Consider the following 26,363-nt stretch of genomic DNA (forward strand, 5'->3'; position numbering starts at 1 on the left):
GACTTCCCACCCACAGCCCTCTGTTTTAACCTGTTTGGCTAATTCTGCACAGTTAGCACAGAGACTGCTCTTCTGACCACAACAGCTTTTTGCCTAGCCAGCTCTGTTCTGCTCATTAACCAGAACTCCTTAGCAAAGTGATGTGTTACAGAATTGGGGGGTTGTGGTTAATTTGTTCTTCAAAATATTGCATCAATTATATATTAATAATGCAGCAAAATAATCTTTCTGCATTAAGGGAAAAAATCCTTCAGCTTATGCTCTGGACCAGCCATCAGATGAGCATAGTGTCTTTAATAATAAGAGGTAATCCATAAGAAATTTGTCCTCTCTAGCTGTGAAACACTTGAGATGGAAGGCACAGTACAAACTGGGAACTGAATGAAATGCATTGAAGGGAGCTGTAGTACAAAGGCTGGCCCTGTATCAGGGTCAGCTCAACAGGTGCTTTGCTCTCCCTTTTTTGTTTCTTTTATTTTTGGACAAGTTAAAAGCCTGATTGTGTAGGAAAGGAGTTGGACAAGGATAGGAATACCTTATAGAGTCTGGTAGGTAGAGCTGAACAGGGCCTACCACAGTGTAAAGCAATTCAATCTATCTTTCTGTGTTCCTAAGGACAGGGAATATTTTTTGTTTGCCTTACTTGTTATTAGACTATGTCAAGTAAGGTGCAAAGCATGGCTCTTATTTCACCCCTTGGCCCCACACATCTCATGGGACACAGACATGCACACATGTGCTTTTTTAACTCTATGCAGCTGCTGTCCAAGCCCTCAAAGGAAGACTTCTGAAAACTTAACTCCTACCCAGGCCTACTGAAGTACATGAAGACAGAGCTGTACACAAGGTCTTAACCCAGCTGCTCTTTGTCAAAGATAGAACTTCATCTCAGAACTGTGACCTCCAAAGATCTATTGAGTGCACACTAGGAGACTAGTGAAGCTCACTTAGTAACACCTCTAACTAACAGCTGTGTAGTGCTGCATGCATTACAGCCTTTTCTTTTCCTCCTAACAACAGGAAAGGCTGTAGGCACATACTTTGGCAAGAGCTGACCATATGCTGAACAGCACAGCACTATTTCAAGATTTATCTCCTGCATCCCTCTGCAGTGCTCAGGAACAATCCCAGTACCTTGAACTATGTTTGCCTACCAGCTCTGTGCCGACTCCGGCGTGAAATAAGTGCCACCAAAAATGTTGGATGAACGTCATCTATACAAGTTGATTCCTGAGGAGGAGTTTCAGGACTGCTCTTATCATCATCAGAAGATTCACTATAGTTTACTACAAGTTCTTCAATTTGCACAAATCCTTGTATGATGGGTATAATCCAGAAGTCCACTTCAGCATTCTGAAGGTTACAAAAAACATTCACATTCCTGTTTGCTCTACATTGCCTGCAATTATTTCTGCCATTTCTCATATTTATACACAGCTGCTTTGCATGCTTCTCATCTTTTAAGAAGTTTTTGTCACATCCTTCTCTTATTTCTTTAAGTACCACCAGCATTTTTCCTCTATTACTCCTAAGGCTCATAAATCAGAAGGAAGAAAGAAATAAAGAGCTTTTATATCAGAAGGACAAAAGCAACTTTAGATTCTGCTGTGGAGATGAGACAAGTTGAATCAAGGCAAGGCAAAAAGTCATCTTCTGCTCTCAAGCTCTCTAGGGACAGAAGAAAAACCTACAGTATTCTAAAGCTTCTTTCTCAGTTTCCCTAAAAGGAGTTTTAAATACAATGCTGCATATGACATGTTAAGCACATTAAAAGCTTACAGCAGTAGTTTCTCATGTCAAAGACAAGCACAGCCAATTCAGATACAGCAGGCATCTGAATACAGATCATTTATTGCCTAGTTTCTGCTTCAAGGCAGTTTCACACTATGTATGTAGACAGAGTGTATTAGATTTACATAGCTAGAAGATAAAACTTTAAGCAGAATGTTGTTAGCCTGTTTCGGTAAGCTTTATATGGACTGACTTCATACCCAAGCCAACTGGTTCAGGGCTCTGTACGTGAGTGCTTTTTCATCTTAAAGCCTCAAATTATTGACCACAATTGAGATTCACATTCCTTAATTCAAGGTTATCCATTAATACCTATAACTAGTTGCATTTTTCATGTAGTAACTCCTGCATTACACACAACTTTTCACAGAGCACCTATGCTTACCCTGCAAAATTGTTAAGGAGAGAGAGGCAGGCAGAGCATAACATTAGGATGTCTCCTGGTGTCTTTGAAGAACCCAAGTCTTGACCTAAACTGACATACTAACTAATAGTCAGTAACTCAGTCCTCTTTCTACAAAGCTAATTAGAAATTGAGAGCCTATATCGAAGAACAGTTGGCTTAAGTTTCTCTACACACATTACTAGCCAGGCAAGTGCTTTATCTACTCTGAAGAGCTGTTCAGAACAACTTGTTCTGCATTACTGTTGCATCAGTTACTCTGTTCAAGGAGATAAATAGTATTTCTCCACTTAAAAAGGTCTCAAAACCCAGGAATTTGTTCTTCTGCCTCCACCTTCTTATCAAGTTCAGCTCTGTCCAGAGATAAGCCACTTCAGATGAATGCATGTTTAATTTGCCTTCAGAAAACAGCACAAATGGATCACACTTCAAACTGCTCTGCAGTGCTTTATTGTAAGAATATCTTTAATTGTTGTTGTTGATTCATTTTTAATGATCACATGCTAGCTAGAAGGCTGGGGGAAGAAGATAACACCAGCTGCTCAGCATCAAAAGGCACAGCCCTGACCCTGACCTGGCTGCCAAGCAGGTTCTTAAGTAAACTCCTCTGAAGTGTTGAGCAAACATTTCACCTACAGCTGAAGAATGGTTCTCATAATACATGTTACTGCTAGAAATCAGACTCACATCAATGCTGATGAGATCTTCAATCATGTGCTTGTTCCAAAAGAACCTGTCATCCACCTGTTCAAAACAGAAAGGGTAGTTTTGGCAATACTTTAACTAAGGTTTGGTGGCAAAGGCACCAGGTGTTATTCACTGGAGCTGTACATGCAAGTCTAGGCTTCACTGCTTGGAGTGTGACAACTCAGTTCAAGACAAGCTGATGGAGCCTTTGTTTCACTGCACTGAAGCTGGTTGCAGGGCAAGATCTTAAGCTGCTGTATAGTACACCAGCAGAGAACGTGGCCACTCAAGTTTGGGCCACGTACATTACTGAACAGCACATCTCCCAGAAAGAAAACAACAGAGCAACAAAAAACCCAACAGAAATAAAAAAAAGGGAAAAACCACCCAAACCAACCAAAGCACACAAAAAAGGCACAAGAAGAAACACCACAAAACCACCCCAAACAAACCCAGACACACTTACTCTCCGCCACAGCGCTAAGTTCGTTTTCTCACATGCGCTCTGCCTCTGCACAGAATTTGTTAGGTCATAGGTAAGGCTGTAGTAAAAGGAGTCTGAATCCATGAACATTTTGAACAGCTCCTCCAACAATCTCTTCTCCAGCCTCTCTTTCTCTTTGCTTTCTTTAATCTGAAAGAAAAAGTAAAGAGCTTTTTTACATCTCTGATAAGAGACTTCAGGCTTTGCTAAATGCCATGCCTAACCTCGTAAGGCAAACATTTTGCCACTGAGGAGCGGGATCTGAAAATTCCTAGCAGAGCTAAACACAGAAGACAGCATCTTCAGGAATATTACACTATTACTTTTAGCAGTAAGGGCATTGAAAGCCCTTTAAAACTTTAGAGCTTTTGAGACTGTAAAACTTCTGGAGCTTACATTCAAGGAGTACGCCTCAATCTCAAGACTTTCTGTGAAATACTGCATCTACCTGGCCTGATTTTAACAACTGTTTTTTGGAATTTCTAATCCAGGCCATCAGCATCTTCAAAACATTTTGATAAGACTGCATGGTGTTCTCTGAAGAGCTGTGCACCAAATCCTGTATCAAATTCTCTGTTAGAGAGACTCTTACGCAGGGCGGTTTGTAGCAAGTTGTGGTGGGTTTAGAAGATACAGAATAGATATAGAATAAACCAGGTTGGAAGAGACCTTCAAGATCATCGTGTCCAACCCATCAACCAATCCAACCCAACCAAACAACAACCCATGGCACCAAGCACCCCAGCAAGTCTCCTCCTGAACACCTCCAATGACAGCAACTCCACCACCTCCCCAGGCAGCCCATTCCAATGGGCAATCACTCTCTCTGGATAGAACTTCTTCCTAACATCCAACCTAAACCTCCCCTGGCGCAGCCTAAGACTGTGTCCTCTTGTTCTGGTGTTGGCTGCCTGGGAGAAGAGACCAACCTCTGCCTGTCTACAACCTCCCTTCAGGTAGTTGTAGAGAGCAATAAGGTCATCCCTGAGTCTCCTCTTCTCCAGGCTAAGCAATCCCAGCTCCCTCAGTCTTTCCTCATAGGGCTTGTGTTCCAAACCCCTCACCAACTTCGTTGCCTGTGGTGGTTTAGGCTGGGTGCTGGCACGGATGCCACTGCACAGACCACACCTGGGAGGTCCCAGGGGGTGGGCCCAGCCCAGGGGGATGTCACAGGCAGGTATTCCATTCCCATAATGCCCTGCTCCCCTATAAAATGCCCATGTGGGGTCTTCACTTCCTTTTTTGTCCCCAGCTGCAGCCTAGGTAAAATGGCCTGAGCTGCCTCCCTTGGGCCTGCCCGGGCCCGAGGCTGGGTTGGGGGGGAGGAAAGAGCCCTGTGGGGGGTTTGGGTGTACCCCCAGGTGGGGATGGGATGTTCTTGGGCATGTTCTGGGATCTCTTTGTCACTGTGCTTGTGGTTCTCTGTAAAGCTTTCATTGTTGCTTGTTTTTAAATTGTTTTTCTGTTTAAACTTTCCATCACTTCTGCAATCCCTTTGTCTGAGTCGTTGTTCCTGCCCGTGGTGGGGAGGGGATTTGCCCCAACCCATTACATTGCCCTTCTCTGGACTCATTCCAGCAAGTCAACCTCCTTAGTTACAGATTTTGAGCACACAAGTTTGAAGTCCTGGTAAGAAGGCACTCTGTGAGTGATTCTGCCAAAATTACACACTTAGAAAATTAAAAATCAAGCCACAGCTCCATAAGCAGAAATGAAATTGAACTTGGAGACAGAGGAGCTGCACATTCTGCAGGTTTTCACTCTCTCTCCTTTTAGGTTGTAGTACTCCATTTGATCAGCAGCCACAGCCTCTGAATTACTAAGTAAACACTTTAAGAAAACACCCAGAAAACAATGGAAAGCTTTACCTTCTTCTTATTTGGAGCAGACACATTTGATTTAATTTGAGTAAGAGTCTTCAGCAGAAATTTTGTCTCATCTGGGGACTGCGTGATCTTCTCCGGCTTGTTTATCCCAAAGTGATGCTTTTTACAAAGCTAAATAAGGATATTGAATTAAAGCAAATACTTGAGCACTCTTTAAAAAGGTCAAGAGAATTTTAAATCAAGTCCACAAAAACCAGACTGCAATGTCCACAAAGCTAGGGGAGACACTCTGAAACACCAGGGGTACATACAGCTTTCCAGCTCTAGTATAATTCTCTGTAAAAGAGGACGTTTTCTCCTGTGACTGTGTGAATTCCTGCCTCACGCTGATATGACTTGAGTGCCCAAACCCACTTCACCTCCTCACCCAAGCTACAGTGTAAATGAGTGTTACTTACCTGGATTGTTTACCCTTTTTTTAGTCTCTTTTGGGAAAAAGAAAAAAAATCAGCCATATTTCAAGTAAGGATTTTCCCCTTGAAGACAAGTTACAGAATTAAGATTCCAAAAGAGTACCCATTAATAAAAACAAAATAAATATATAGTCTCTCCTGACTCAAAGGGCAAAAATGTAACAGCTTTCCCCCCCAAAAAAAAGTGAAAAGCCATCCTAGATATCTGGGGATAACCTTGGGAGTAAGCAAGCTGAAGTACTTGGGAAAGGGCACTGCAAATCTGAGCTCCTGTCAAGTTGCCCGGCACAGAAGCGCAGAGCAGATGTGGTATGTTCTTGCCTACACAACTAAGACCAGTAAGACATTACATCCAGATCTCAAGTCACATTCTTGACTAGAATAGAATAAACCAGGTTGGAAGAGACCTTCAAGATCATCACATCCAACCCATCAGCCAATCCAACCCACCTAAACAACTAACCCATGGCACCAAGCACCCCATCAAGTCTCCTCCTGAACACCTCCAATGACGGCGACTCCACCACCTCCCCAGGCAGCCCATTCCAATGGGCAATCACTCTCTCTGTGTAAAACTTCCTCCTGACCTCCAGCCTAAACCTCCCCTGGGGCAGCCTGAGACTGTGTCCTCTTGTTCTGCCTGGGAGAAGAGACCAACATCTGCCTGTCTAAAACTTCCCTTCAGGTAGTTGTAGAGAGTAATAAGGTCACCCCTGAGTCTCCTCTTCTCCAGGCTAAGCAACCCCAGCTCCCTCAGCCTCTCCTCACAGGGCTGTGTTCCAAACCCCTCACCAACTTTGTTGCCCTTCTCTGGACTCATTCCAGCAACTCAACCTCCTTCCTAAACTGGGGAGCCCAGAACTGGACACAGGACTCGAGGTGTGGCCTAACCAGTGCAGTGTACAGGGGTAGAATGACCTCCCTGCTCCTGCTGGCCACACTCTTCCTGATGCAGGCCAGGATGCCATTGGCCCTCCTGGCTGCCTGGGCACACTGCAGGCTCATGTTCAGCCTACCATCAACCAGTACCCCCAGGTCCCTCTCTGCCTGGCTGCTCTCCAGCCACTCTGACCCCAGCCTGTAGCACTGCATGGGGTTGTTGTGGCCAATGTGCAGAACCTGGCACTTGGATGTGTTCAATCTCATGCCCTTGGACTCTGCCCATCTGCCCAGCCTGTCGAGGTCCCTCTGCAGAGCCTCTCTACCCTCCAGCAGATCTGGAGCAGTGCTTCAGCAGCTCTTCATGCTCCTAGAATTCTACCAAAGCTTTGGAGATTCCACATGAGACTCTCTTCAGGGAAGGATTCTCATGCTGTCATACAGGCACCACAGATAAGATCACAAGTTGTCCTGCCCCTTCATCACCACCCCCTCACACCACACATGTTCCAAAAAGAAGCCTGAAGACAGCACTGTTTTTCCAGCAGTCCAATAACCAGCCTATAGATGATCTCAGAGTACTGAGCTTGACAGGAAGTCTACCTCTGAATGACTAGGATGGTAAATCTGGAGACCTTTGGGACTTTTTTTTAAATCAAAACCCCAAGGTTCCTCTCCTACTCCACAACTCTGTCCCTTTAAATTACTGTAGTGGAGTCCATTCTGCTTTCAAATGATCTGTTGCTTAATTCCATTAATAAAACTCCTGTTGCTGTGTGCTATTTTTGAGGGTTTTAATGATGTTTAGGTACCATTTTATTGTCACTTCCCTCCCTTGCATAACTTGTGATTTCTGTTTACCCCAAAAAAATTAAAACCTGAATCAAAATGGTATCTAAAAATTAAAGTACAAAAAGTTCAATGCCTGCATACACCAGGCAAACAAAAAGAGAGGTTTCACCATTGTATTTCACATTAAAGTGTCACTGAAGCAGAAGGTGGAAAGCCAGAATTCATTGGAAACAGTCATACCTCTAATTCCAGCTCCTGAGGTTCTGTGTCTGAAAGAGGAATTGCTGCAATCTTGGTTATTTTGTAAACCTCCTGGTCTCCTGGAAGTTTGCCAACCAATGCTTTCTGTCGAATTAGAAGTAGCCACCAGGGTAAATCTGGAAAAAGATTAGTAGACACTTTGATTTGCCCAGCAGGCATTTACTTTGATTAGTCTGCCAGAAGGTTCTCTGCAGTGTAAAAGCCCTGCCAGGAACCACCTGACTAGAAGGCTCCAGGGAAGGAGGATTCCACTGTTGCTCTGCTTTGTAATTATGCACTGCCATTAAAAAAACCCATCACCCCACTGTACAAACCCATACCTATTCAAATCTCCAGTGTAGTAAGGAGATTAACTATTTCATAGATCTGTCCATGAGAGGTAAACACCACTGCTTCACCTAGGGAGCAGATTGAGAGAGGTGATTCTCCCCCTCTACTCCACTCTGGTGAGACCCCACCTGGAGCACTGTGTCCAGTTCTGGAAGGTGTCCAGGGAAGGGCCATGAGGATGAGCAGAGGGCTGGAGCTCCGCTGCTATGGAGACAGACTGAGGGAGTTGGGGCTGTTCAGTCTGGAGAAGAGAAGGCTCCGAGGAAACCTTATTGTGGCCTTCCAGAATCTGAAGGGGGCTACAAGAAAGCTGGGAAGGGACTTTTGAGGTTTTCACGGAGTGATAGGACTGGGGGGAATGGTGCAAAACCAGAAATGGATAGATTCAGACTGGATATTAGGAAGAAGTTCTTCCCCATGAGGGTGGTGAGACATTGGCAGAGGTTGCCCAGGGAGGTGGTGATGGAGGAAGCCTCATCCCTGGAGGTTTTTAAGGCCATGCTGGATGTGGATCTGGGCAACCTTATGCAGTGTGAAGTGTCCCTGCCAACGGCAGCGGGGTTGGAACTGGATGATCCTTGAGGTCTCTTCCAGCCCTGACAATTCTATGATTCCATAGCAATAAGGCAGTCTCTAGGATGATGCACGTTCTTAGTGTCACTAATGGCAGTGCCATTTGAAAAGGACAGCTGGAGCTCAAGAGACAGCAAGCTAAGATTGCCCCTTTGTAGCTCCTGTTGTGTATAAAACAGGAAACAAGACAGGCATAGGTAGCATCTGATTACAAGATTCATGACTGAAGACATCTGGTGAGCAAACATGGACTGTGTCACAAAGCAGCTCAGGTATGTCTAAAGCTTCACAGCATCATTCCTGTAGTATATGCATCTAAGAGGTGTAGAAATAATGTACCAAAGATCAGTGAAGCACTCCTAACAGGTGCATTCCATGCACACATCTGATCTGAAACAGTAGCAGTTGCAGCTTCAACACTTTAAAGAAAGAGGGAAACAGAACAAGCATCCCCTCTGAGTGCTTGAATGTGCCTGGAGACAAACTTCCTAGATTGCAATCCCTTGGTTAAATCTGTAGCATGCTGGGCTCTTATGAATCAACAGTATTGAGATATGGAAAAGGCACAGAAAGTCTTAAGAGAACACACATCTACACTTACTATTTCTGAGAAGCAACCAGCTGAGTTAAACTGAAGAGGTCATACAGACATGAAAAGCCTGCTATGATTACTTAAATAAGCCTCCACGCTTGCGACAGTCGGTTGTCTCATGTATTGTGTCTTTCACTACAGCCACAGCCTTTGAAAAACCTATTTAGAGCAAATACAAAGTTTGTTTTCCCTGCTCAGTAAATTCTAAATAGTATTTTATCCTTCAAGTGCTTAGGAAAAGGAAAAAACAAGAGCAAGCCCACACAGGATAACGAGTTTAAAGCCACAACCCATCCAGAGCTGTGCTCTTCCCCAGATTTTCCAGTATGCTCTCAGCACAGAATTAACGCTCTGTCAAAGCTGGGAACATCTTCCCAGTAACTACAACCTAAAAGAAAATATATCCTTGAACAGTTCAGTCCAAATGTGACATGATGTAAGTAGCAGTTTCCTGTGTCTAAAGGCAAGGAATGATCATTGTAAATAGGCTAACATGTATTATGGCATCCAGTTCTTACTGTGCCTCCACATTACTCTTTCAAGGAGAGATGTGCTTTTGTTGGGTACACAGAAGCCTTTTTATTTAAAGCTACAGATCCTCATAATTACCAATGTGCTGTGAGATCCAACAGCTGCCCCCCAAAAGGCAAAGAGGGGAATGAAGGCATGCACCACTTATTTAATGTATGTGATCTCCTAAAAGGAGCCCTGCACTACTTCCTCAGGAAACAGCATCAGAAGCACGATCGCAGAGACAAGTCACATCAGATGGGACCTCAGGATATCACTCTGCTCACACAGGGTCAGCTCTGAGGCTGGACTAGGTCAAAGCTGTGCCATACATAGAGACTCCTTAAAACTGGTCAAAGGATAAGGGCAAGAGAACAGCAAATGCCAGGAAGACAGTCATCCTTACTGACAGAAGGTGCTGGAACAGCTTTTCCTGTATGAGCACAGGCAACACAACTTGGGGAACGCCTGCCTTGGCTTCCAGCATTCCTTTTAACTGTGAGGGTGAGGTGGAAAGAAAAGGGAAGCTGAGGAAAACAGGACAGATTCTAGAGCAAAAGTGAGATGATCCTTTTAAAACAGGAAGTGGAAATCATAGAATGGTCTGGGGTGGAACTGACCTTGGAAGGTCATCCAGTCCAACCCTCTCTGCAGTAAGCAGGGGCATCCTCAACTAAATCAGGTTGTCCAGAGTCACAAACCAGCAAAAGGTGCAGGTGTCTACCACTTCATCTGGAAATGCTTAGCCATTTTCTATATTGCTTTCCTACAGGCAAAACAAATAGAGCCTCTGGAAACCCACAGCAATTCAAGCTTTACACAAGTGTAATACAAAAGGGCATCCAGAGAGATATTTCTGTTCTATAACCTCATCCATTCCCAGCTACAGAAGCATAGCCACACAACCTACTCCTGTGAGGAGGTCATCTGTGTATGTCAACAAGCCAGATACTCTCTTAAGAAAAGATACAATCTAGAGATCCAGTGAAATAAACAATTATTCCATTGGGAAAGGGGGGGAAATCATATAGAGTTATTTCTAAGCAGATACACCTTAGTCAAAACTGGAAGAGAAAAATATTCCCTGGTTACTCTTCAGTTTACCTAATCTTAACAAACCCTGGCAGCAGTAAACAAGAAGAGCCCAGACAAGTGAGTCCTGTATCCCTTTTATAACTCTTTTACAATGCACTCAAAATCATCTTGGTGTATTTCAAAAGCCTACTTGTATTATAGCCAGGGAACACTGCACAAAAGCAGGAATTCCCCAGCAGATCAAAAGAAAACAGTCAGGAAATAATTATGTAGTAAAGTATGCCCTGAAGTAAAAAGCTTCAACAACAGCCAGAGAAGCAGCATATTATAATTGTCAGCAATATCTAAGTGACTGAATCCCAAAGCAGTGCTTCTGCAGTTAAAGCAGTTCCAGAGAACAGAGAGAGAAAAAAGATTAGCTATTTTCTCCTCAATGAGGGAAGCATGGTGTGCACAGGAAAGGAACACTACAGCCATGTCATTCCATAACACCGCATGCTTCAAATCATCTTTCAACATCCAAAGTTCATTTTCAGTGTTTTATGCACTGTGGCAGAGCAGATGGCACCAACTAATTTAAAGCACTGTACCTAAAATAAGCTATTAGCTGCCATTCCTCACTAAAACAGGAATTTAGCTCTTCTTTTGCTTCATTGGCAGCACACCACTGCTGTTTATTTTCTCTAACACTTGCCAAATAACCTAGCATTTAGTTCATCCAAATGCTTTCGCATATTTAATGTTTCCAAAGGCCTGCAGTGATGGGATGAGGGGCTATGGATTCAAACTAGAGAAGAGCAGATTCAAAGTGGATGTTAGGAACAGGTTCTGCACCATGAGAGTGGTGGAACACTGGAACAGATTGCCCAGGGAGGTGGTTGGGCCCCATCCCTGGAGATATTCAAAGTAAGACTTGACGGGGCTCTGGGCAACCTGATCTAGTGGAGGATGTCCCTGCTGACTGCAGAGGGGGTTGGATTGGATGACCTTTGGAGGTCCTTTCCAACCCAGACCACTGGGTGTTTCTATGTGTATAAATTCACTACAAATGCTGCCTTTTCATAGTATCATAGTATCATTCAGGGTTGGAAGGGACCACAGGGATCATCTAGTTCCAACCCCCCGCCATGGGCAGGGACACCCCACACTAGATCAGGCTGGACAGAGCCTCAGCCAGCCTGCTCTTAAACACCCCCAGGGACGGGGCCTCAACCACCTCCCTGGACAACCCATTCCAGGGTTTCACCACTCTCATGGGGAAGAACCTCCTCCTCACATCCAGCCTGAATCTCCCCACCTCCAGTTTCATTCCATTCCCCCTACTCCTATCACTACCTGAGATCCCAAGTATTATGATGTTAGACAAGGAATTCCATGCAACCTTTTTTGCTTCTTAGCCAAATAATAAAGCAAAACCAAAAGTTCTGAGTTGTTGACTGCATGAAGTTAGAAATGGCAGCAGTTACATCTCATTGAGGAGATTTCAGATGCTGAACCACTCATTCTTTCTCTCAAGTTGCAGAGGCATGCTAAAAAAAACAGGAGTCTTCCTTTCCTGGGGATAGAGAAAGAGGAACTCCATGTCCCTTCTATTTACTGAGTCTATGGAGCCTTTGCCAGCAATGTTTCATTTGGGTATTAATTAACCAGCACTGGAAAAGCACAAACTGATACACATTAGACTGCACAGGAATGTGAGCAAGAAACAAAAACATGCAGTGGTAATGAATGAGTTAAGTCTAAGCTGCTGAAATTAGCTAAGAAATCCAACTTTGGTTATAGGTAGATATAAAGAATTAACTCTGAGCAAGTTCTAGCACTACAATGTTGTCTCTGATCAAAAGTGATTCCATTTCAGGCTGCCATTAACCATTTCACTGGATCAAAGTATCCTTACTTTTAATTCCAACAAAAAAATAACACAAGCTGTTTCTCCTCCTGTGTTGAGACTCTGACAAGAGGAAACTGAGGGGCTACACTGATATTTGTATGTACAGGCAGTAAAGGGACCACAAAACAAAATTAGCATTCTATAAAGGAGAAACTGTTTATGCAAGAGACATGCTTGCCTCTAGATGGGCAGATCATGCAGAGGCAATTCAATTGTGAATCTGTACCAGGAAAACGTGCAATGTTCCACTGCAGTAACTAATCCCAACAAGGCATCCTAAAATCCTGTCCCTTTTATTTCCATTCTTGCTCCACATAGTATCATAGTATTATTCAGGGTTGGAAAGGACCACAAGGATCATCTAGTTCCAACCCCCCTGCCATGGGCAGGGACACCCCACACTAGATCAGGCTGGCCAGAGCCTCATCCAGCCTGGGCTTAAATACCTCCAGGGACGGGGCCTCGACCACCTCCCTGGACAACCCATTCCAGGGCTTCACCACTCTCATGGGGAAGAACCTCCTCCTCACATCCAGCCTGAATCTCCCCACCTCCAGCTTCATTCCATTCCCCCTAGTCCTATCACTACCTGAGATCCAGAGAAGTCCTTCCACAGCCTTTCTTTAGGCCCCCTTCAGATACTGGAAGGCCACAATTAGGTCACCTCGGAGCCTTCTCCTCTGCAGACTGAACAGCCCCAACTCCTTCAGCCCTCTGATCATCCTTCTGGCCCTTCTCTGGACACACTCCAGCACGGGATGAGGCAGAAAAAGGCAGGATTACCATAGCCTTGCATTCTGATATTCAATTAAGGTTTTGTTGTTTGGGTTATATTTTGCCTCCTCTTAACAACAGAAAGCCTCTTAAAGATAATTCAGTACTGAGGAAGACAAATGATACTTTAAATAGACTTTCATCTTCAATGTGAGTGTAAAGTTATGTCTAGAGGTACAACTGACCCTCTCATGGCAAAAATTCTTCAGAGAATTAGAAAACAGACCATCTAATGTTGGCTAGCTGCTTTTTAAGAGGCTGCTTCCTTGCCACAGCAGCTTTCCTACAAGTTCTCCTGCACTAGGCCAGCGATAACAACAGCAAGATTAAGAGTAAATTAAATCCCATCCCTGCTTACAGCAATTTGTCCAGGCTACCTCAATGTTAAATTAAAAACAGACCAAAACTGACTACAGGGACATTTCAAGGTCATTTTAGGACCACTCCACCATTCCTGCATTAAGCAAATCTTTCAAAACCAAAAGATTTATGCCCAAGGCAAAAGGGCAAGCAACTTCAATACATGAAAAGGTATTTCAGCTTTCCAGAGTTAGTCAGCATGTGCTAAGTATTTTTAATGCACACCAGTTGTTCTTTCTAACCAGAGCCAATAGCAAGGTTTTGAGCAGGACAAGCCCATACAGGACTCTAGTAATCCAAAAAAGCTTCAAGGTTTTCTGATCCTTATAGTCTGGAGGCAAGGGAGAAGAAAGCAGAGCAACAAGTCCTCCTTCCAGCTCAGCTTTGGGAGACAAGCATTTCAACCAGCTTCCACAGCACAGTGCCCTTACTAACTGGGGATAATGGTTCTGCAGTGTTAAATATTTATGCTTCTGCTGACAAAGTTTCCAAGTGACAAAGATTGATACAAGAATAAGTAATGAAGACAGGTTACTGCTACAGAGTGCTAGGTGATTCAGCTGGAGGATTACATAAAACTAAATTTGAATATGAGCAAGTGAGAGTTCATGGACAGCAATAGGCTTTAAGAGACCTAAGACATCTCAGTCCCCTCATTTTGACTGTAGTCTGATGGAGAACATTCATCAACTGTTAGCAAATTCAAAGGAGAAGCAGTTCTCAGCAGAAGGATAAACATGTGAAGGTTGTATCTTTCTTCAGACCTTTAAAGGCAGAAAATAAATACCTGTTTACAGGACAGCTGCATCACTAAACACCACAATATAAACAAGGACAGTCTGAACAATTGGTGATGGTGTCCACCAAACAATGCAGAGAGGAAACAGAAGGCTTCCCCTGGCCTAGGCAGCAACTGAACAGATGAACATAGTTGATTCAGTAGCTCTACAGGAGACATGGAAAGACTACCAGAGATAATCTTGATTTACTTGGCAATCCAAGCTGGCAACCTGTTGAAGAGTCACATGCTAGGGAAAGTTTCAACTCTGCTTTCATAAGCAGAGGAAGTGCCTCACAATAAGCACACCTGCAAGATATTCAGTTGCTATAAGATACTAGACCTTCCAGAAAGCATTTGACTAAGTCTCCCCCTTCAAAGGCTTTTATAACTAAATTCCCTAGAGAGAGGGGGAAAGGCCTTTGTGTACTTCAGTGCTTGGTTTAAAAAAGCAAATACAAAACAACATGCTAAAAAACAATCACTGAGCACTTTCCCACAGCAGAAAAAAGTCATTACTGGAGCTTAGCCATCGTTCAGCATAAACAGCACATGCTAAACAGCACAGACAACCTGGATGAGAAGTTAAAATGGGGTGGCAGAGCCTGAACCACTTCACATCATCAGATCTGAAAAAGGATGGCTGAATAGATCTGTATCACAGTATAACTTAGGTTGAAAAGGACCTTGAGGATCATCGAGTCCAGCCTATCAACACAGACCCCATGACTAGACCATGGCACCAAGTGCCACGTCCAATCTCCTCTTGAATCTCCTCTGTAGAATGAGCATAGGAAAAAAAGGGAAATCAGGTGAAGTTCAAAGAAGATGAAGCAATGTAACTGGAAAAGACATGTCTGACAATAACCTTTGTGGAGACATGGGCTCTGAACTGCTCCTCCCAGGAGCAGGACCTAGGGCTTCCAGTAAATAGAGAGCCAAGCATTTCCTAGAACCAAATCTGTCATACCCTCATGCAGTGCAGTACCAGTCCCTGTCTTCCTTCCTTCCCTATTCCTACTATGCCATTGCCTTCTTGAACAATCTGTTTCTATTCAATGGAGCACAAGCATCTGATCCATTTCAGCACTTAATCCATTCTGCTATCCTGGAACACACTTGAAACTTTACCTGTATTGATCACATTGCCAGGCACTACTTTAAATTCAGGGGCTAAGTATCCACAACAAAAAACAGCACAGAGGCAGTGAAGCAGAGTTTATAGCTAGCTTTCCTATCTGTCAGCAAATAGATATTGGAGCTCTATTTACCTGGAAAGATTTTTCTACAAAGCTAGTAAGGATCAAAATAAGTATTTATTATGGCTATAGGAATTTGCAGCTAACTAAAGGTAAAAGAGCACTGACCTTATTTTACAGGAAAGTCTTACCAGAATCAGTTGGAGATAGTTAAAGTCACAGTGCATTCTACATCTGCTTCTATTTTACAGCTATACCTTACATTTAACTAAAAGTAAGCTTAGAGTTCCTTTTAGTTTCAAAAAGTCATCTACCAGGGTAGTAATTATTCTTCAGGTTTTCATATACCATCAAGAATTCAAGCTTTGTATTTGTGAAAGTTTCCATTAACCATAGCAGGACAACAAAAAGTGCTTGAAAGAATTATTCCATAGGGTGCAAGAATTTTACACATCTCACATGGAGCCTACAGACCTTGAACCACATTCCCAAAGAGTAAAGATTTGTTTGTTCTTTCACATGAACCTGGAAAGCAGGGGGAATGTGCACCTGCAGCTACAATATGACAACTTTGACAAGTTCACACAGTTGCAGAGTACTCCTCCACTGCAAAGAGCACTACAAATTCCATTTGAGCTACACAGTATGTTTTGAGTCAGTGATGCTGCCAGAGAAGAGTGAAAAGAAAGGAAAAATAAACAACAAATGACACCAAAACCAGCCACATACCTGTATGAAGCTGAACTTTACCAATGATTCCTTCTACCAGCCCCAGACAAATGGGATTCCAAGCCAAAAGAAGATCGGTAGCTGCAAGGAAGAACAAAGCTCCTGTTTTAATCAGAGCAAACTCAACAGGACAATTAATACAGAGATGGTCATTCTCTCCACTTTCCCCACCTTAAAGGGTACAAAATACACCAGGATTCCTGCAATAAATTCGTATGCTACTCATTTTTGTTACCAAGGTACAACTAAATCATTAAGTTTCCAGTTTAAAGCCCTAACCAAGCTATTTCCCAGATTTAAAGGGGAAAACACCTAACTGTTTTGGGCTACAAAGATGAATTTCAATGGAGACTTAATTCTTCTGATATCCATTAGCTTAACTGAAATTCTGCATGGCTATAGGGAAGCTGAATACAGGTCATGATGTTAATGTAGCTTCAAAAAGCCCCTAGATTTTAGCTTCCAGCCCCAGCTCTCTCCCTTATCTACCCAACTACCATTTCACATCCTCTTTCCATATCCATGCACACACACACTTCCTCTTTTGTCAAAAGACTCAACTACATGGAATACAACCAAAATATACAAGTTAAGTTTTACACTTCTACTGTTAAGGCATTCCAGTGAATCACATAGGAAGTAAAAGAGAAAGCAGGAAGACAACACTATCAGCTTTCTCATCTATGAAGGGTGCTCCTCTCCACATTCATTCAAATCATCACTTGGTACAAGTTAGTGAAAGAGTATAAACATGAAGAATAACCTGTGGTTACACAGACACATTACTGATACTCTCAAAAAGTTTCTGTTAGTATAGTATCTGTTTAAGACTCTGGGAAAGAATAAACGTCACAAGTCAAACGTTTTAAGTGAAAACAAATGTAAAAGCAGCTGATATCTGTGTAGAAGGGAACAAACTTGCAAATGCAAAGGAGAAAATAACATTTTCCTAAACCAGGAAGGACAAGAGGCTTGCTATCATCTACCTTGTTCCAAGATGGAAGAGTTAAAACTGCAGAAACATCCAGACACATTAAATATCTCGGCTCCCAGTGTTAAGTAGAACACCACAAAAGAACAAGCTCACACAGTATCTGAAGATACAAAAGAACACAACTCATCCACCCACACACACTTCATTCACCAGACCTTGGAAGTCTGAGATGTGCATCTGACAACTGACATTCATTCTGCTACTCTGTATTTTCAAACACTGTATCCACCCTGAAATGTGTAATTGAGACTTTGCTATTCCAGGGACACACTTTTATTCTCTGACTCCAGAGCTGCTCTAGTGTCCTCTGTGTTTTAAATTGAGATAATTGCCCAGGTTTGATAGGCATTGACACATGCCCTTACTACTCCAAAGGTGCGTACTCACTTATGAAGCTCTCATCCCCAAGTACAAAACTGCTCACTCTTCCCCTTACTTACCCCACTAACTAAATTCAAGCTACTGAAATAAGTGTTGCCTCTTGTTGCTGATTCCTGTCAGAGATTAACCATCACTGAGAATGAGTTTACCATTCACAGTGATCCTATCAACATTGTGGCTGCAGCACAACAGAACTTCCATCCCAAATACAGAACAAAACCATCTTTGATGAGATTATTTCCACCTCCACCCCTCAGAGCTTACCAGCAGCGATGCAGGGCCACACAATGCCTGATAAAATTTCTTTAGTTCTTTGTATTTACACAAATATAAGCCTAAAAAAAGTGATATCAAAGGAACTTGGAAGAGCATCAGAAGCCAAAACTGCTTTCTAGCTCTTTCTCCAGTCCACTACTAACAGAGCTGATGCTCAGTCAGGCACAAACTGGTAAGAAAAACTGCTGCTTTGGGATTAAAAACCACTTGCTCAACACTGAATGACTCCAGACAAGGTTGTCAGTTTCCTTCGGGGAGAGGGCAAGAAAGAAAACGGATCTGAAATCACCTCTGAAGTGGGGAAACTCACTGGTTGCCTTTCATTAAGGGTTTTCTTTCTACTGGAATGTTAACTGTTTCTCTTTCTGTCTGTTAGAAAATTCTCTCAGTAGCATAACAGATAAAGAGTCAGTGTAAGAGATAGGTGTTTAGACATCAATAAGAACGTTTTAACTAAACATAAGACATCGGTACAACCTTGAGTTCTGATAAAATTGCAGCCCCCAGACACAGCTGCCAAACATGAAGGGGCCAAGATAAGAATTCTCACCCACATGAAGAGTGGCTGGAAAACAACTTGAATTAACTAGAAGAATCAGCGGCAATGTTGTCGGGAGACCAGAAGGCGACAACGAAGAACCAGGAGTGAAAGGACCTTATCTATGCAAAATAAGCTTTTAGAATCCTGATGCATATGTATTGTTAGGCTCTATATAAGAGGTGTGATTAGCTCTTTACGGGGATTGCAGCCTGTCGGGGACAACCCTCTGCGAACTCACCGTGTTCAATAAACTGATGTTTTTTTCTCTAATGATTTTAACGATCTTTAAGCCTTTATCACTCCATCAGTGGGAAAGCCAGGCATATCTGCTTTTGAGCTTCAACGGATCCTGGGAGTGGAGCGACCGGCACTGAGACGGACCCGCTCGGGCCAAGGAGAGCCCCGCAGCAAGGACTCCGGCCCCCCGGCTCGGGCCAAGGAGAGCCCCGCAGCAAGGACTCCGGCCCCCCGGCTCGGGCCAAGGAGAGCCCCGCAGCAAGGACTCCGGCCCCCCGGCTCGGGCCAAGGAGAGCCCCGCAGCAAGGACTCCGGCCCCCCGGCTCGGGCCAAGGAGAGCCCCGCAGCAAGGACTCCGGCCCCCCGGCTCGGGCCAAACGAGAGCCCCGCAGCAAGGACTCCGGCCCCCCGCTCGGGCCAAGGAGAGCCCCGCAGCAAGGGCTCCCCTGGAGTTACTTCACTAGTTCCGTTCTGTTCCCCGAAACAATTCCCTGGCGCCACTGGACATTTTTCCGGAGGGACTCCTCTCTAGGACAGCCGAGGTCCAGACAAGACTCACCTGTGATACAAAGCATCCTTTAAGAATTAGTTTTGGAAAAGCCGGGTCTCTCGGGAAGGTCAGACCCTAAGTCACTTTGGGACGCCAGGCGCAGGTGAAGTGAAAGGAGCAGCCGGACGCTAGGTATCCACCCCCGTGCTGGTTGGGGAAGAACCAGGGTGAGCCTTTCTTCCCTCTGTAAGTGCGGGGAGCGCCTTTTCAGTATCCTTCCCTGTGTAGGAAAATCGGGAGGTACGAGACCATTGCGATTGTTCGTCGGAACGGTTTCTTAGGCCTCGGTAACGTGGTCTGCGGCTCTGAGCATCGAGGGTCCCCTCCCCCTCCCCTCTGCTCCGGAAAGGAGAAGGCAGGGGGGAAGAGGGCAGCGGCACTGCACTGCCTCTCCCCTCCCGCGCCGCTTTTGCGGGGTGCGAGTGGGCTGTGTGGCCGTCAGCGATTAAGTGCTAACTGAGCTGTTGTGACTGTGCCGTTAGTACTAAGGTGTTGTGTTTCTTTGGTTTGTCTTTCACTCGGTGATTTTCGAGAACACCCTCCGGCAGGTCCAGGGTCCGCTTTGCTTTGGTGTGATACACGGTATCAGAATTTGAAGTGTGTGGTGTGGATGTAATACAGGGAGAGGTGTGCATGTTCTGCTATACGATTCGTGACCTGTGCTTCACCCTGAGAGGGAGTATCTAAACCGCCTGTGTGATTGAGTTCCTTTTCCCAGTGCAAATTCCTACGGAACAAACAGAAGTTTGTGAACGTTAAGTGGAATATGTTCGTTGTGTGTTTGATATTAGGATTGACACTTGTTATTACTCTGTGGTGGTATCACAGGACTTGGATGTGGTCTGAAACTGAGAAACAACTAGTATTAAAATACATACAAGATCAGATGCAGGGCGAAAGTAAAAACAAAATGCTTCCCTTAAGCACGGGATCAGAAAACGCAGTACCAGAAGCAGCAAATGAATCAGCTTTATACTCTGTTAGGCAGGGACCACAAGAATCTCCCACAGAGTTTCTAGAGAAATTGCAAACGGCCCTGAGAACACACACAGGGTTGGACCCTGCCTCCGATGCAGGGAAGCAACAGCTCATTTCCCTGTTTCGGGGACAGTCGTCCCCAGACATACAGAAAAAGCTCCGAAAACTTAAAGAACCTGACAGAGGAGATCTAAGGAGACTGGTAGAAGAGGCTTGGAGGGTTTTTATCAGTCGAGAGGCAATGGAGAAAAGAAATTTTGTGAAGAAGGGCTTGGGGAAAATCCGATGTTCTTATTGTTATGAAAAGGAACATCGGAAGAAAGATTGTCCGGTGTGGTGGGCCGACGCCGCGTCAGAAGCGGGCCCCCTGGTTAAAATGAGGAAAAAGAGGTAGAGTTTCTGGTGGATGCAGGTGCCTCTTCTGTTGTAAATCAAGGATTAATTAGTACTGGTCTTGGAACTGAAAAAAAGCCACTGGCCAACAGGACAAGGCATTTTCTTCAAATCTTTAAGATCAAAGCAAGAAAAGCAATGGGAATGTATTAGACTTATTATGTAATGACTTAATAGAATCAAGTGTGGCAATATTACTTGAGTGAGAAAGTATAATGTTGGTGCAGGAGGAAGAGCTACTGGATCTTTTAAGCTTAATTTTAAAGAATTTATTGGTATGAGGGAAAGCAAAAAGAGATGGGATATATTAGGAGAATATACAGATACATCTACAAGACATGTTTTCTGTTTGTCTTGGCCTCCAGAGAGCCAAGAAAAGTTATTTACACTTGAATGGAAAGCCCTGCCATGAGTAGGAGGAAAAAAAAATAAGCAGTTTAACTGGACAGTGTTATCATAAGAGTTTAAGAACAGCCCCACAGTTCTGGGACTTATCATCAGAACCTAAGGCCAAGAAACTGAGGCATGAGCAAGCTTTTCTGACTAAAAATCCACTTGGCCTCAGTCTCTTGCAGTCTTCTCCTACACACCTGGAAGTGGGAACACCAGAAGCAGCCATCTGCAAGATTACTCCTCTCCAGACACTAACAGACCTTGAAAGCCTTTCTGGAAATGACAGGCTAGTGCCAATTATGGATCTGTAATTATGGACCTTTGTATAAACTGATAAAGAAAAACATCACTGAGTCAGGATTCAAAACCCTCAAAGAAAAAGCTAATGAGGGCACCGGCACTAGGCCTGATACAAAGACATCACGATTGAAATAACTGATGTTATAAATCCAGCTTCTTCTCTCAGTGGAGTTGCCACAGAACCATGACTGTCTGGACACTACAGAAGCTGCATTTACTCTAACAGACCAAACCTGAAGGAAGAGCCTGTGAATGCAGAGGACAGCTGGAGTGGTTTCGTCTGGCAAGATATCCGAGAAGCAGGAATGCAGTGACCATTACAGACAAGTTTAAGAGACAGTTAACAGCTCCAAGGAAAGCAGATAAAATATGCAGAAGAGATACTACATCTATCAGAAGTGGTCCAACTGCTGAGATTGCTGTTCCAAGAAGGGTAACACTGATCCTGAGAAAGATAATGAATTGGCTGATGATGGGGCCAAAGACAGCAGAAAACATGTTAAGGGGACAGGATTTAGCCTTAGATAATAGAAAAAGCATTTTAAGCAACCAGGAGTTTTGAGTATTTAAAAACAGACATCCATTCCTTTAAGGATGGGACCAATTAAACAATATCAGGGTTATAATCTTAGGTAAACTAATATGGGGAGTTGTTAGGGTAGAATAGAATAAAACATACTGAGATATACACTGGGAAAGGAAATTCCTAGGAGGAAATAGCAGTACATCACTTTCTCAAAACTGCCAAGGTGTGTGGGGGGGTACCTTTTAGTGCTCAGATATCGTTTCAGATGACCAAGGCCTTTCTCTGGGAGTGCTCATGGTTATTCCACCAGACAGAGGTACTCATTGCTGTGCTTAAGTAATGCAACAGGCTAGAAAATATTGAAAACTGATTGGCAATTGCATATACCCTACAGACCACAGGCCAGTGGAGAAAATGAATCATATACTACAATAAGTCAAAACTGCATTACTGGGAGTGCAAGGGATTTCAAGACACTATGTGATAGGTACACAGGGTAAGATGTGAATCAGTTGGGGAATTCTTACTTACAAAATTTTGTTATCTTTTAGAAAACCAACTGGAGATAATTAATAACATTGTCCTGGGAACATAGTTGTGTTAAGAATTTCACAGGTGACCCCTTGGCTGAGAAGCAGAGTGGACCTTATCAGGTGCTGCTTACAAACTACACTGCAATCAAGATCAAGGAAGAGCCAGCATGGATATACCAGTCCCAGGTGGAGAAAGCTCCAGATAAGCAGTGGACTTCTGAATCCATCAGCCCCCTGAAGCTAAAACTACAGAGGCAATAAGATGTGTAAATATTGTAACTGTTGCTTGGCATAAGAATGCACAACACCAGGCCTTCCAAACTTGAGCTAGTAGCACTAAGGTTAGGGATTGCTGGATCTGCACTGCCATGCCTAGAGAAAACTTGGAAGTACCTTTATGTGGAATAATCAGTGCAAATTGGACCAACATCTCATTTTCTAAATTAAACCATCCTTTGGTAGAGAATGGTACATGTAAGTGTGGCAGTGGTTCTGCAATCCCTGAATTGAATTGCAGTTGCTAATGCTAACAAACACTACACTTGATAGGAGGTATGTTCCAAAAGCTAATTTTTGCCATAACAATACAGATGTAGAGACCTTTGATATTAAGGGAGTAGTCATAAAATATGGATGTGTCTCTGAGCAACCTGATCTAGTGTGAGGTGTCCCTGCCCATGGCAGGGGGGTTGGAACTGGGTGATCCTTGAGGTCCCTTCCAACCCTAACAATTCTATGATGGTGACACCAGCTATGGCTTTGGAGAAGCATGGCATAAGCTAACAGAGTGGCTACCCAACCTAAACTGGCTAAAGCAACTCCTTGTGGGCAGTTTGATATTGATTGTAGTGTTGTGTGGTATTCAACTATTATATGTGGTGTTGTCAGAGCCCTATACAGGATTACAGCTAATGGAAAAGGAACAAGCTGAAGCATCAGACTGAAACTGGAAAGGGGGGCAATGTAATGGGGGAAACTCACTGGTTGCTTTTCATTAAGTGTTTTCTTTCTACTGGAATGGTTTTTGTTAACTGTCTTTCTGTTAAAAAATTCTCAGTAGCATAAAAGAGTTAGCATAAAAGTTTTTAGACATACAAGTGTTTTAATTAAACATAAGACATAGGTACAACCTTGAGTTCTGATAAAATTGCAGCCCCCAGACACAGCTGCTGAACCTGAAGGGGCCAAGATAAGAATTCTCACTCACTTGAGGAGTGGCTGGAAACCAACTTGAATTAACTAGAAGAAGAAGAATCAGTAGCAATGATGTCGGGAGGCCAGACTATGACAATGAAGAACCAGGAGTGAAAGGACCTTGTCTTTGCAAAATAAGCTTTCAGAATCCTGATGCATGTATTGTTAGGCTCTATATAAGTGGTGTGATTAGCTCTTTCTGGGGTAAGAAACCTTTCAGGGATGACCCTCTGTAAACCCACCATGTTCAATAAACTGATGGCTGCTCTCTAATGATTTTAAGGATCATTAAGTATTTATTACCTCATCACTTCAATACTGCACTTAGTACTGAGCTGGTAGCCGGTTCAATCCACCAACTGGCTGTAACTGTTTATCTTCCAACCCTGAGGAATTCTGCAAACTGTTTGCTTTCAGGAATAGACCTCAGTTAGCAAGTGTTTCCTGTCAGTGTACTTAGTATCAAAAACAAACAAAAGTGTCACTGAAGCTGGAGCACCTCTCCTATGAGGACAGGCTGAAGGAGCTGGGGCTGTTCAACGCGGAGAAAAGAAGGCTCTGAGGTGACCTAATTGTGGCTTCCAGTATCTGAAGGGGGCCTACAGGAAGGCTGGGAAGGGACTGCTCAGGATCTCAGGCAGTGACAGGACTAGGGGGAATGGAATGAAGCTGGAGGTGGGGAGATTCAGGCTGGATGTGAGGAGGAAGTTCTTCCCCAGGAGAGTGGTGAAGCCCTGGAATGGGTTGTCCAGGAAGGTGGTTGGGGCCCCATCCCTGGAGGTGTTTAAGCCCAGGCTGGCTGAGGCTGTGGCCAGCCTGATCTAGTGTGGGGTGTCCCTGCCCATGGCAGGGGGGTTGGAACTAGATGATCTTTGTGGTCCCTTCCAACCCTGACTGATACTATGAACTTCAAGCTCAGTTACATATGTATAATATATATGTGTGTGTAACTATAAGTCACAGAATCACTTAGGTTGAAAAAGATCTTTCTAATTGAGTCCAATTGTAGTTATGTAACATTCAACCCTTGTCCTTATTATTATTAGTATCACTAACTAAGGCTGGAAGAGACCTCAAAGATCATCGAGTCCAACCTGTCACCACAGACCTCATGACTAGAGGAGGGAGGACACTACTGCCCACTGCAGGCTTGAACTCACAACCTTCCCATTAAGGGTCTTAGGTGCTACCAACTGAGCCACATCAGGTCCTATGTACCTACGCAACATCTAATTTCATAGCAGTATATAATGCACTTAAGTTCAAACACTGAGATCTTAATTGTGGATCCAGTAAAAATGTGGATCTCCCATACCTGAAACAGGCCAGCTGGCTATAAGGAATGTCCTCACCACCCCATCTACTCAAATAGCCAAGACTGTTTTCACCCATGCAGATAATGGAGAGGAAATCGCTGCCCTCTGTCTCCTCTCCACAGCTCCCAGGACAGGAATGCTCCCTCAACAAGCCCCTGTATCATTTCATGCAGCTATTTCCCCAAAGTTCTTCCCACAGCCTGACAGAGTTGCACTTTGCACAATCACTTTCACTAGCAATAGCTATTTATGTATAGAAAGTAAAAGTTGAGTAAACCCCCTGTTAACAGCCAGAGTAAATCTCTCAGCTCTGCTATGTAACTTCTGACACCTAAGTGTTAACTTTCAGGAAAAAAATCTTTGATACCATTTTTAAAGGGAAAAAAAAATCTCCAATCTGCTTTAGATCAAAAACAACTACAAGACTTTATTAGCACTGTTTGACCCTTATGACTTCTTGTGGCTTTTCAACTGAAAGGCTGCTTCCCAGTTCCAGTTTATCTTTGAACTGTGTTCCAAAATATTAACCAGGATTAAGAGATTACAAATTAACTGGAAAGGTTCAAGAGTATAAACTTGAACTTCATTCTCTTGTAAGAAATAAAATGCTACTTATGTGAGCAAAATTCAGCCTAATTAAGTTTTCCTTTCAGCACAGATTTCCAAATTTACAGTTAAGCTACTGTAATTGCAAAAAGATGGAGGAGGAGGAGTAAGAAGTTTGGTAGTGCAAGCTCTTAGTTGACATGAAGTATTGTATTTGCATATTCTCTCCCAAAACTTCGAACAAGTTACCCCTTCAGCTAGTCACCTGTTTTAATTATCTTTGCCATTCATATGGCTCTCTGTAAGTGTTAAGAGCCCTCAATCCCTTTGAATTTAAGTGCTTTGCATTACAAAAGAGGAATTAAATCACCACTACTCCCCAACCTGACCCACACAGCCCTTAAGAAGCCTACAGCTAGGATACAGTAGGAGGATGTAAAAACCTCCTGAGCTCTCATTGCTACTACACCTTATAGCCTTGCCTGCCCTCCATTCTCCAACAACAAGAATGATGTTTTCCAAACTAATTCAAAGCAAGTTTCTTGCAGAGTGCCTGCCTCAACAGCAGAATACCACCACACTACAAAGTACATATCTACCCACAGACATCCAGGAAAATGAAACTGATTTAGCTTCCTTGGACACTGAGTATCTCAATGTTCAACTAGATTAACAGGAACAGTCCAAGTACAACCCAGGCTGTATAATGACAGATTTCAAGCAGAGGGGATGGGAGTATACAAGAAGTTTGTATTATTGCTGCAAAAAACAGGAAGCAAGCTCCAAAGAAAGAATCTTTACTATTCATTTGGATAAAGAACACTTCTTTGAATTCTAC

At 43.5% G+C, this 26,363-nt stretch overlaps 1 protein-coding gene across 3 annotated transcripts in view; it reads right to left on the reverse strand.

Annotated features, from left to right (window-relative positions):
* The window catches only part of INPP5F (inositol polyphosphate-5-phosphatase F), a 54,814-nt gene that overhangs the window by 21,723 nt on the left and 6,728 nt on the right, over positions 1-26,363 (reverse strand). Inside the window, exons 2-7 of one of the 3 annotated variants that reach the window (XM_068166119.1) lie at positions 16,368-16,448; positions 7,576-7,712; positions 5,234-5,362; positions 3,348-3,515; positions 2,882-2,938; positions 1,155-1,353 (exon numbers count right to left, since the gene is read on the reverse strand). In XM_068166119.1, coding sequence (XP_068022220.1) covers positions 1,155-1,353; positions 2,882-2,938; positions 3,348-3,515; positions 5,234-5,362; positions 7,576-7,712; positions 16,368-16,448 — 771 coding nt within the window. Of the gene's footprint in view, positions 1-1,154; positions 1,354-2,881; positions 2,939-3,347; positions 3,516-5,233; positions 5,363-7,575; positions 7,713-16,367; positions 16,449-26,363 lie in introns of those variants that run through there. The other 2 variants (XM_068166120.1, XM_068166121.1) reach the window with 2 other exon arrangements.

The sequence above is a fragment of the Melanerpes formicivorus genome, unplaced genomic scaffold (genome assembly GCF_026170545.1).
Source record: "Melanerpes formicivorus ecotype bairdi unplaced genomic scaffold, bMelFor1.0.p_v2 SCAF_97, whole genome shotgun sequence".
NCBI lineage: Eukaryota > Metazoa > Chordata > Aves > Piciformes > Picidae > Melanerpes > Melanerpes formicivorus.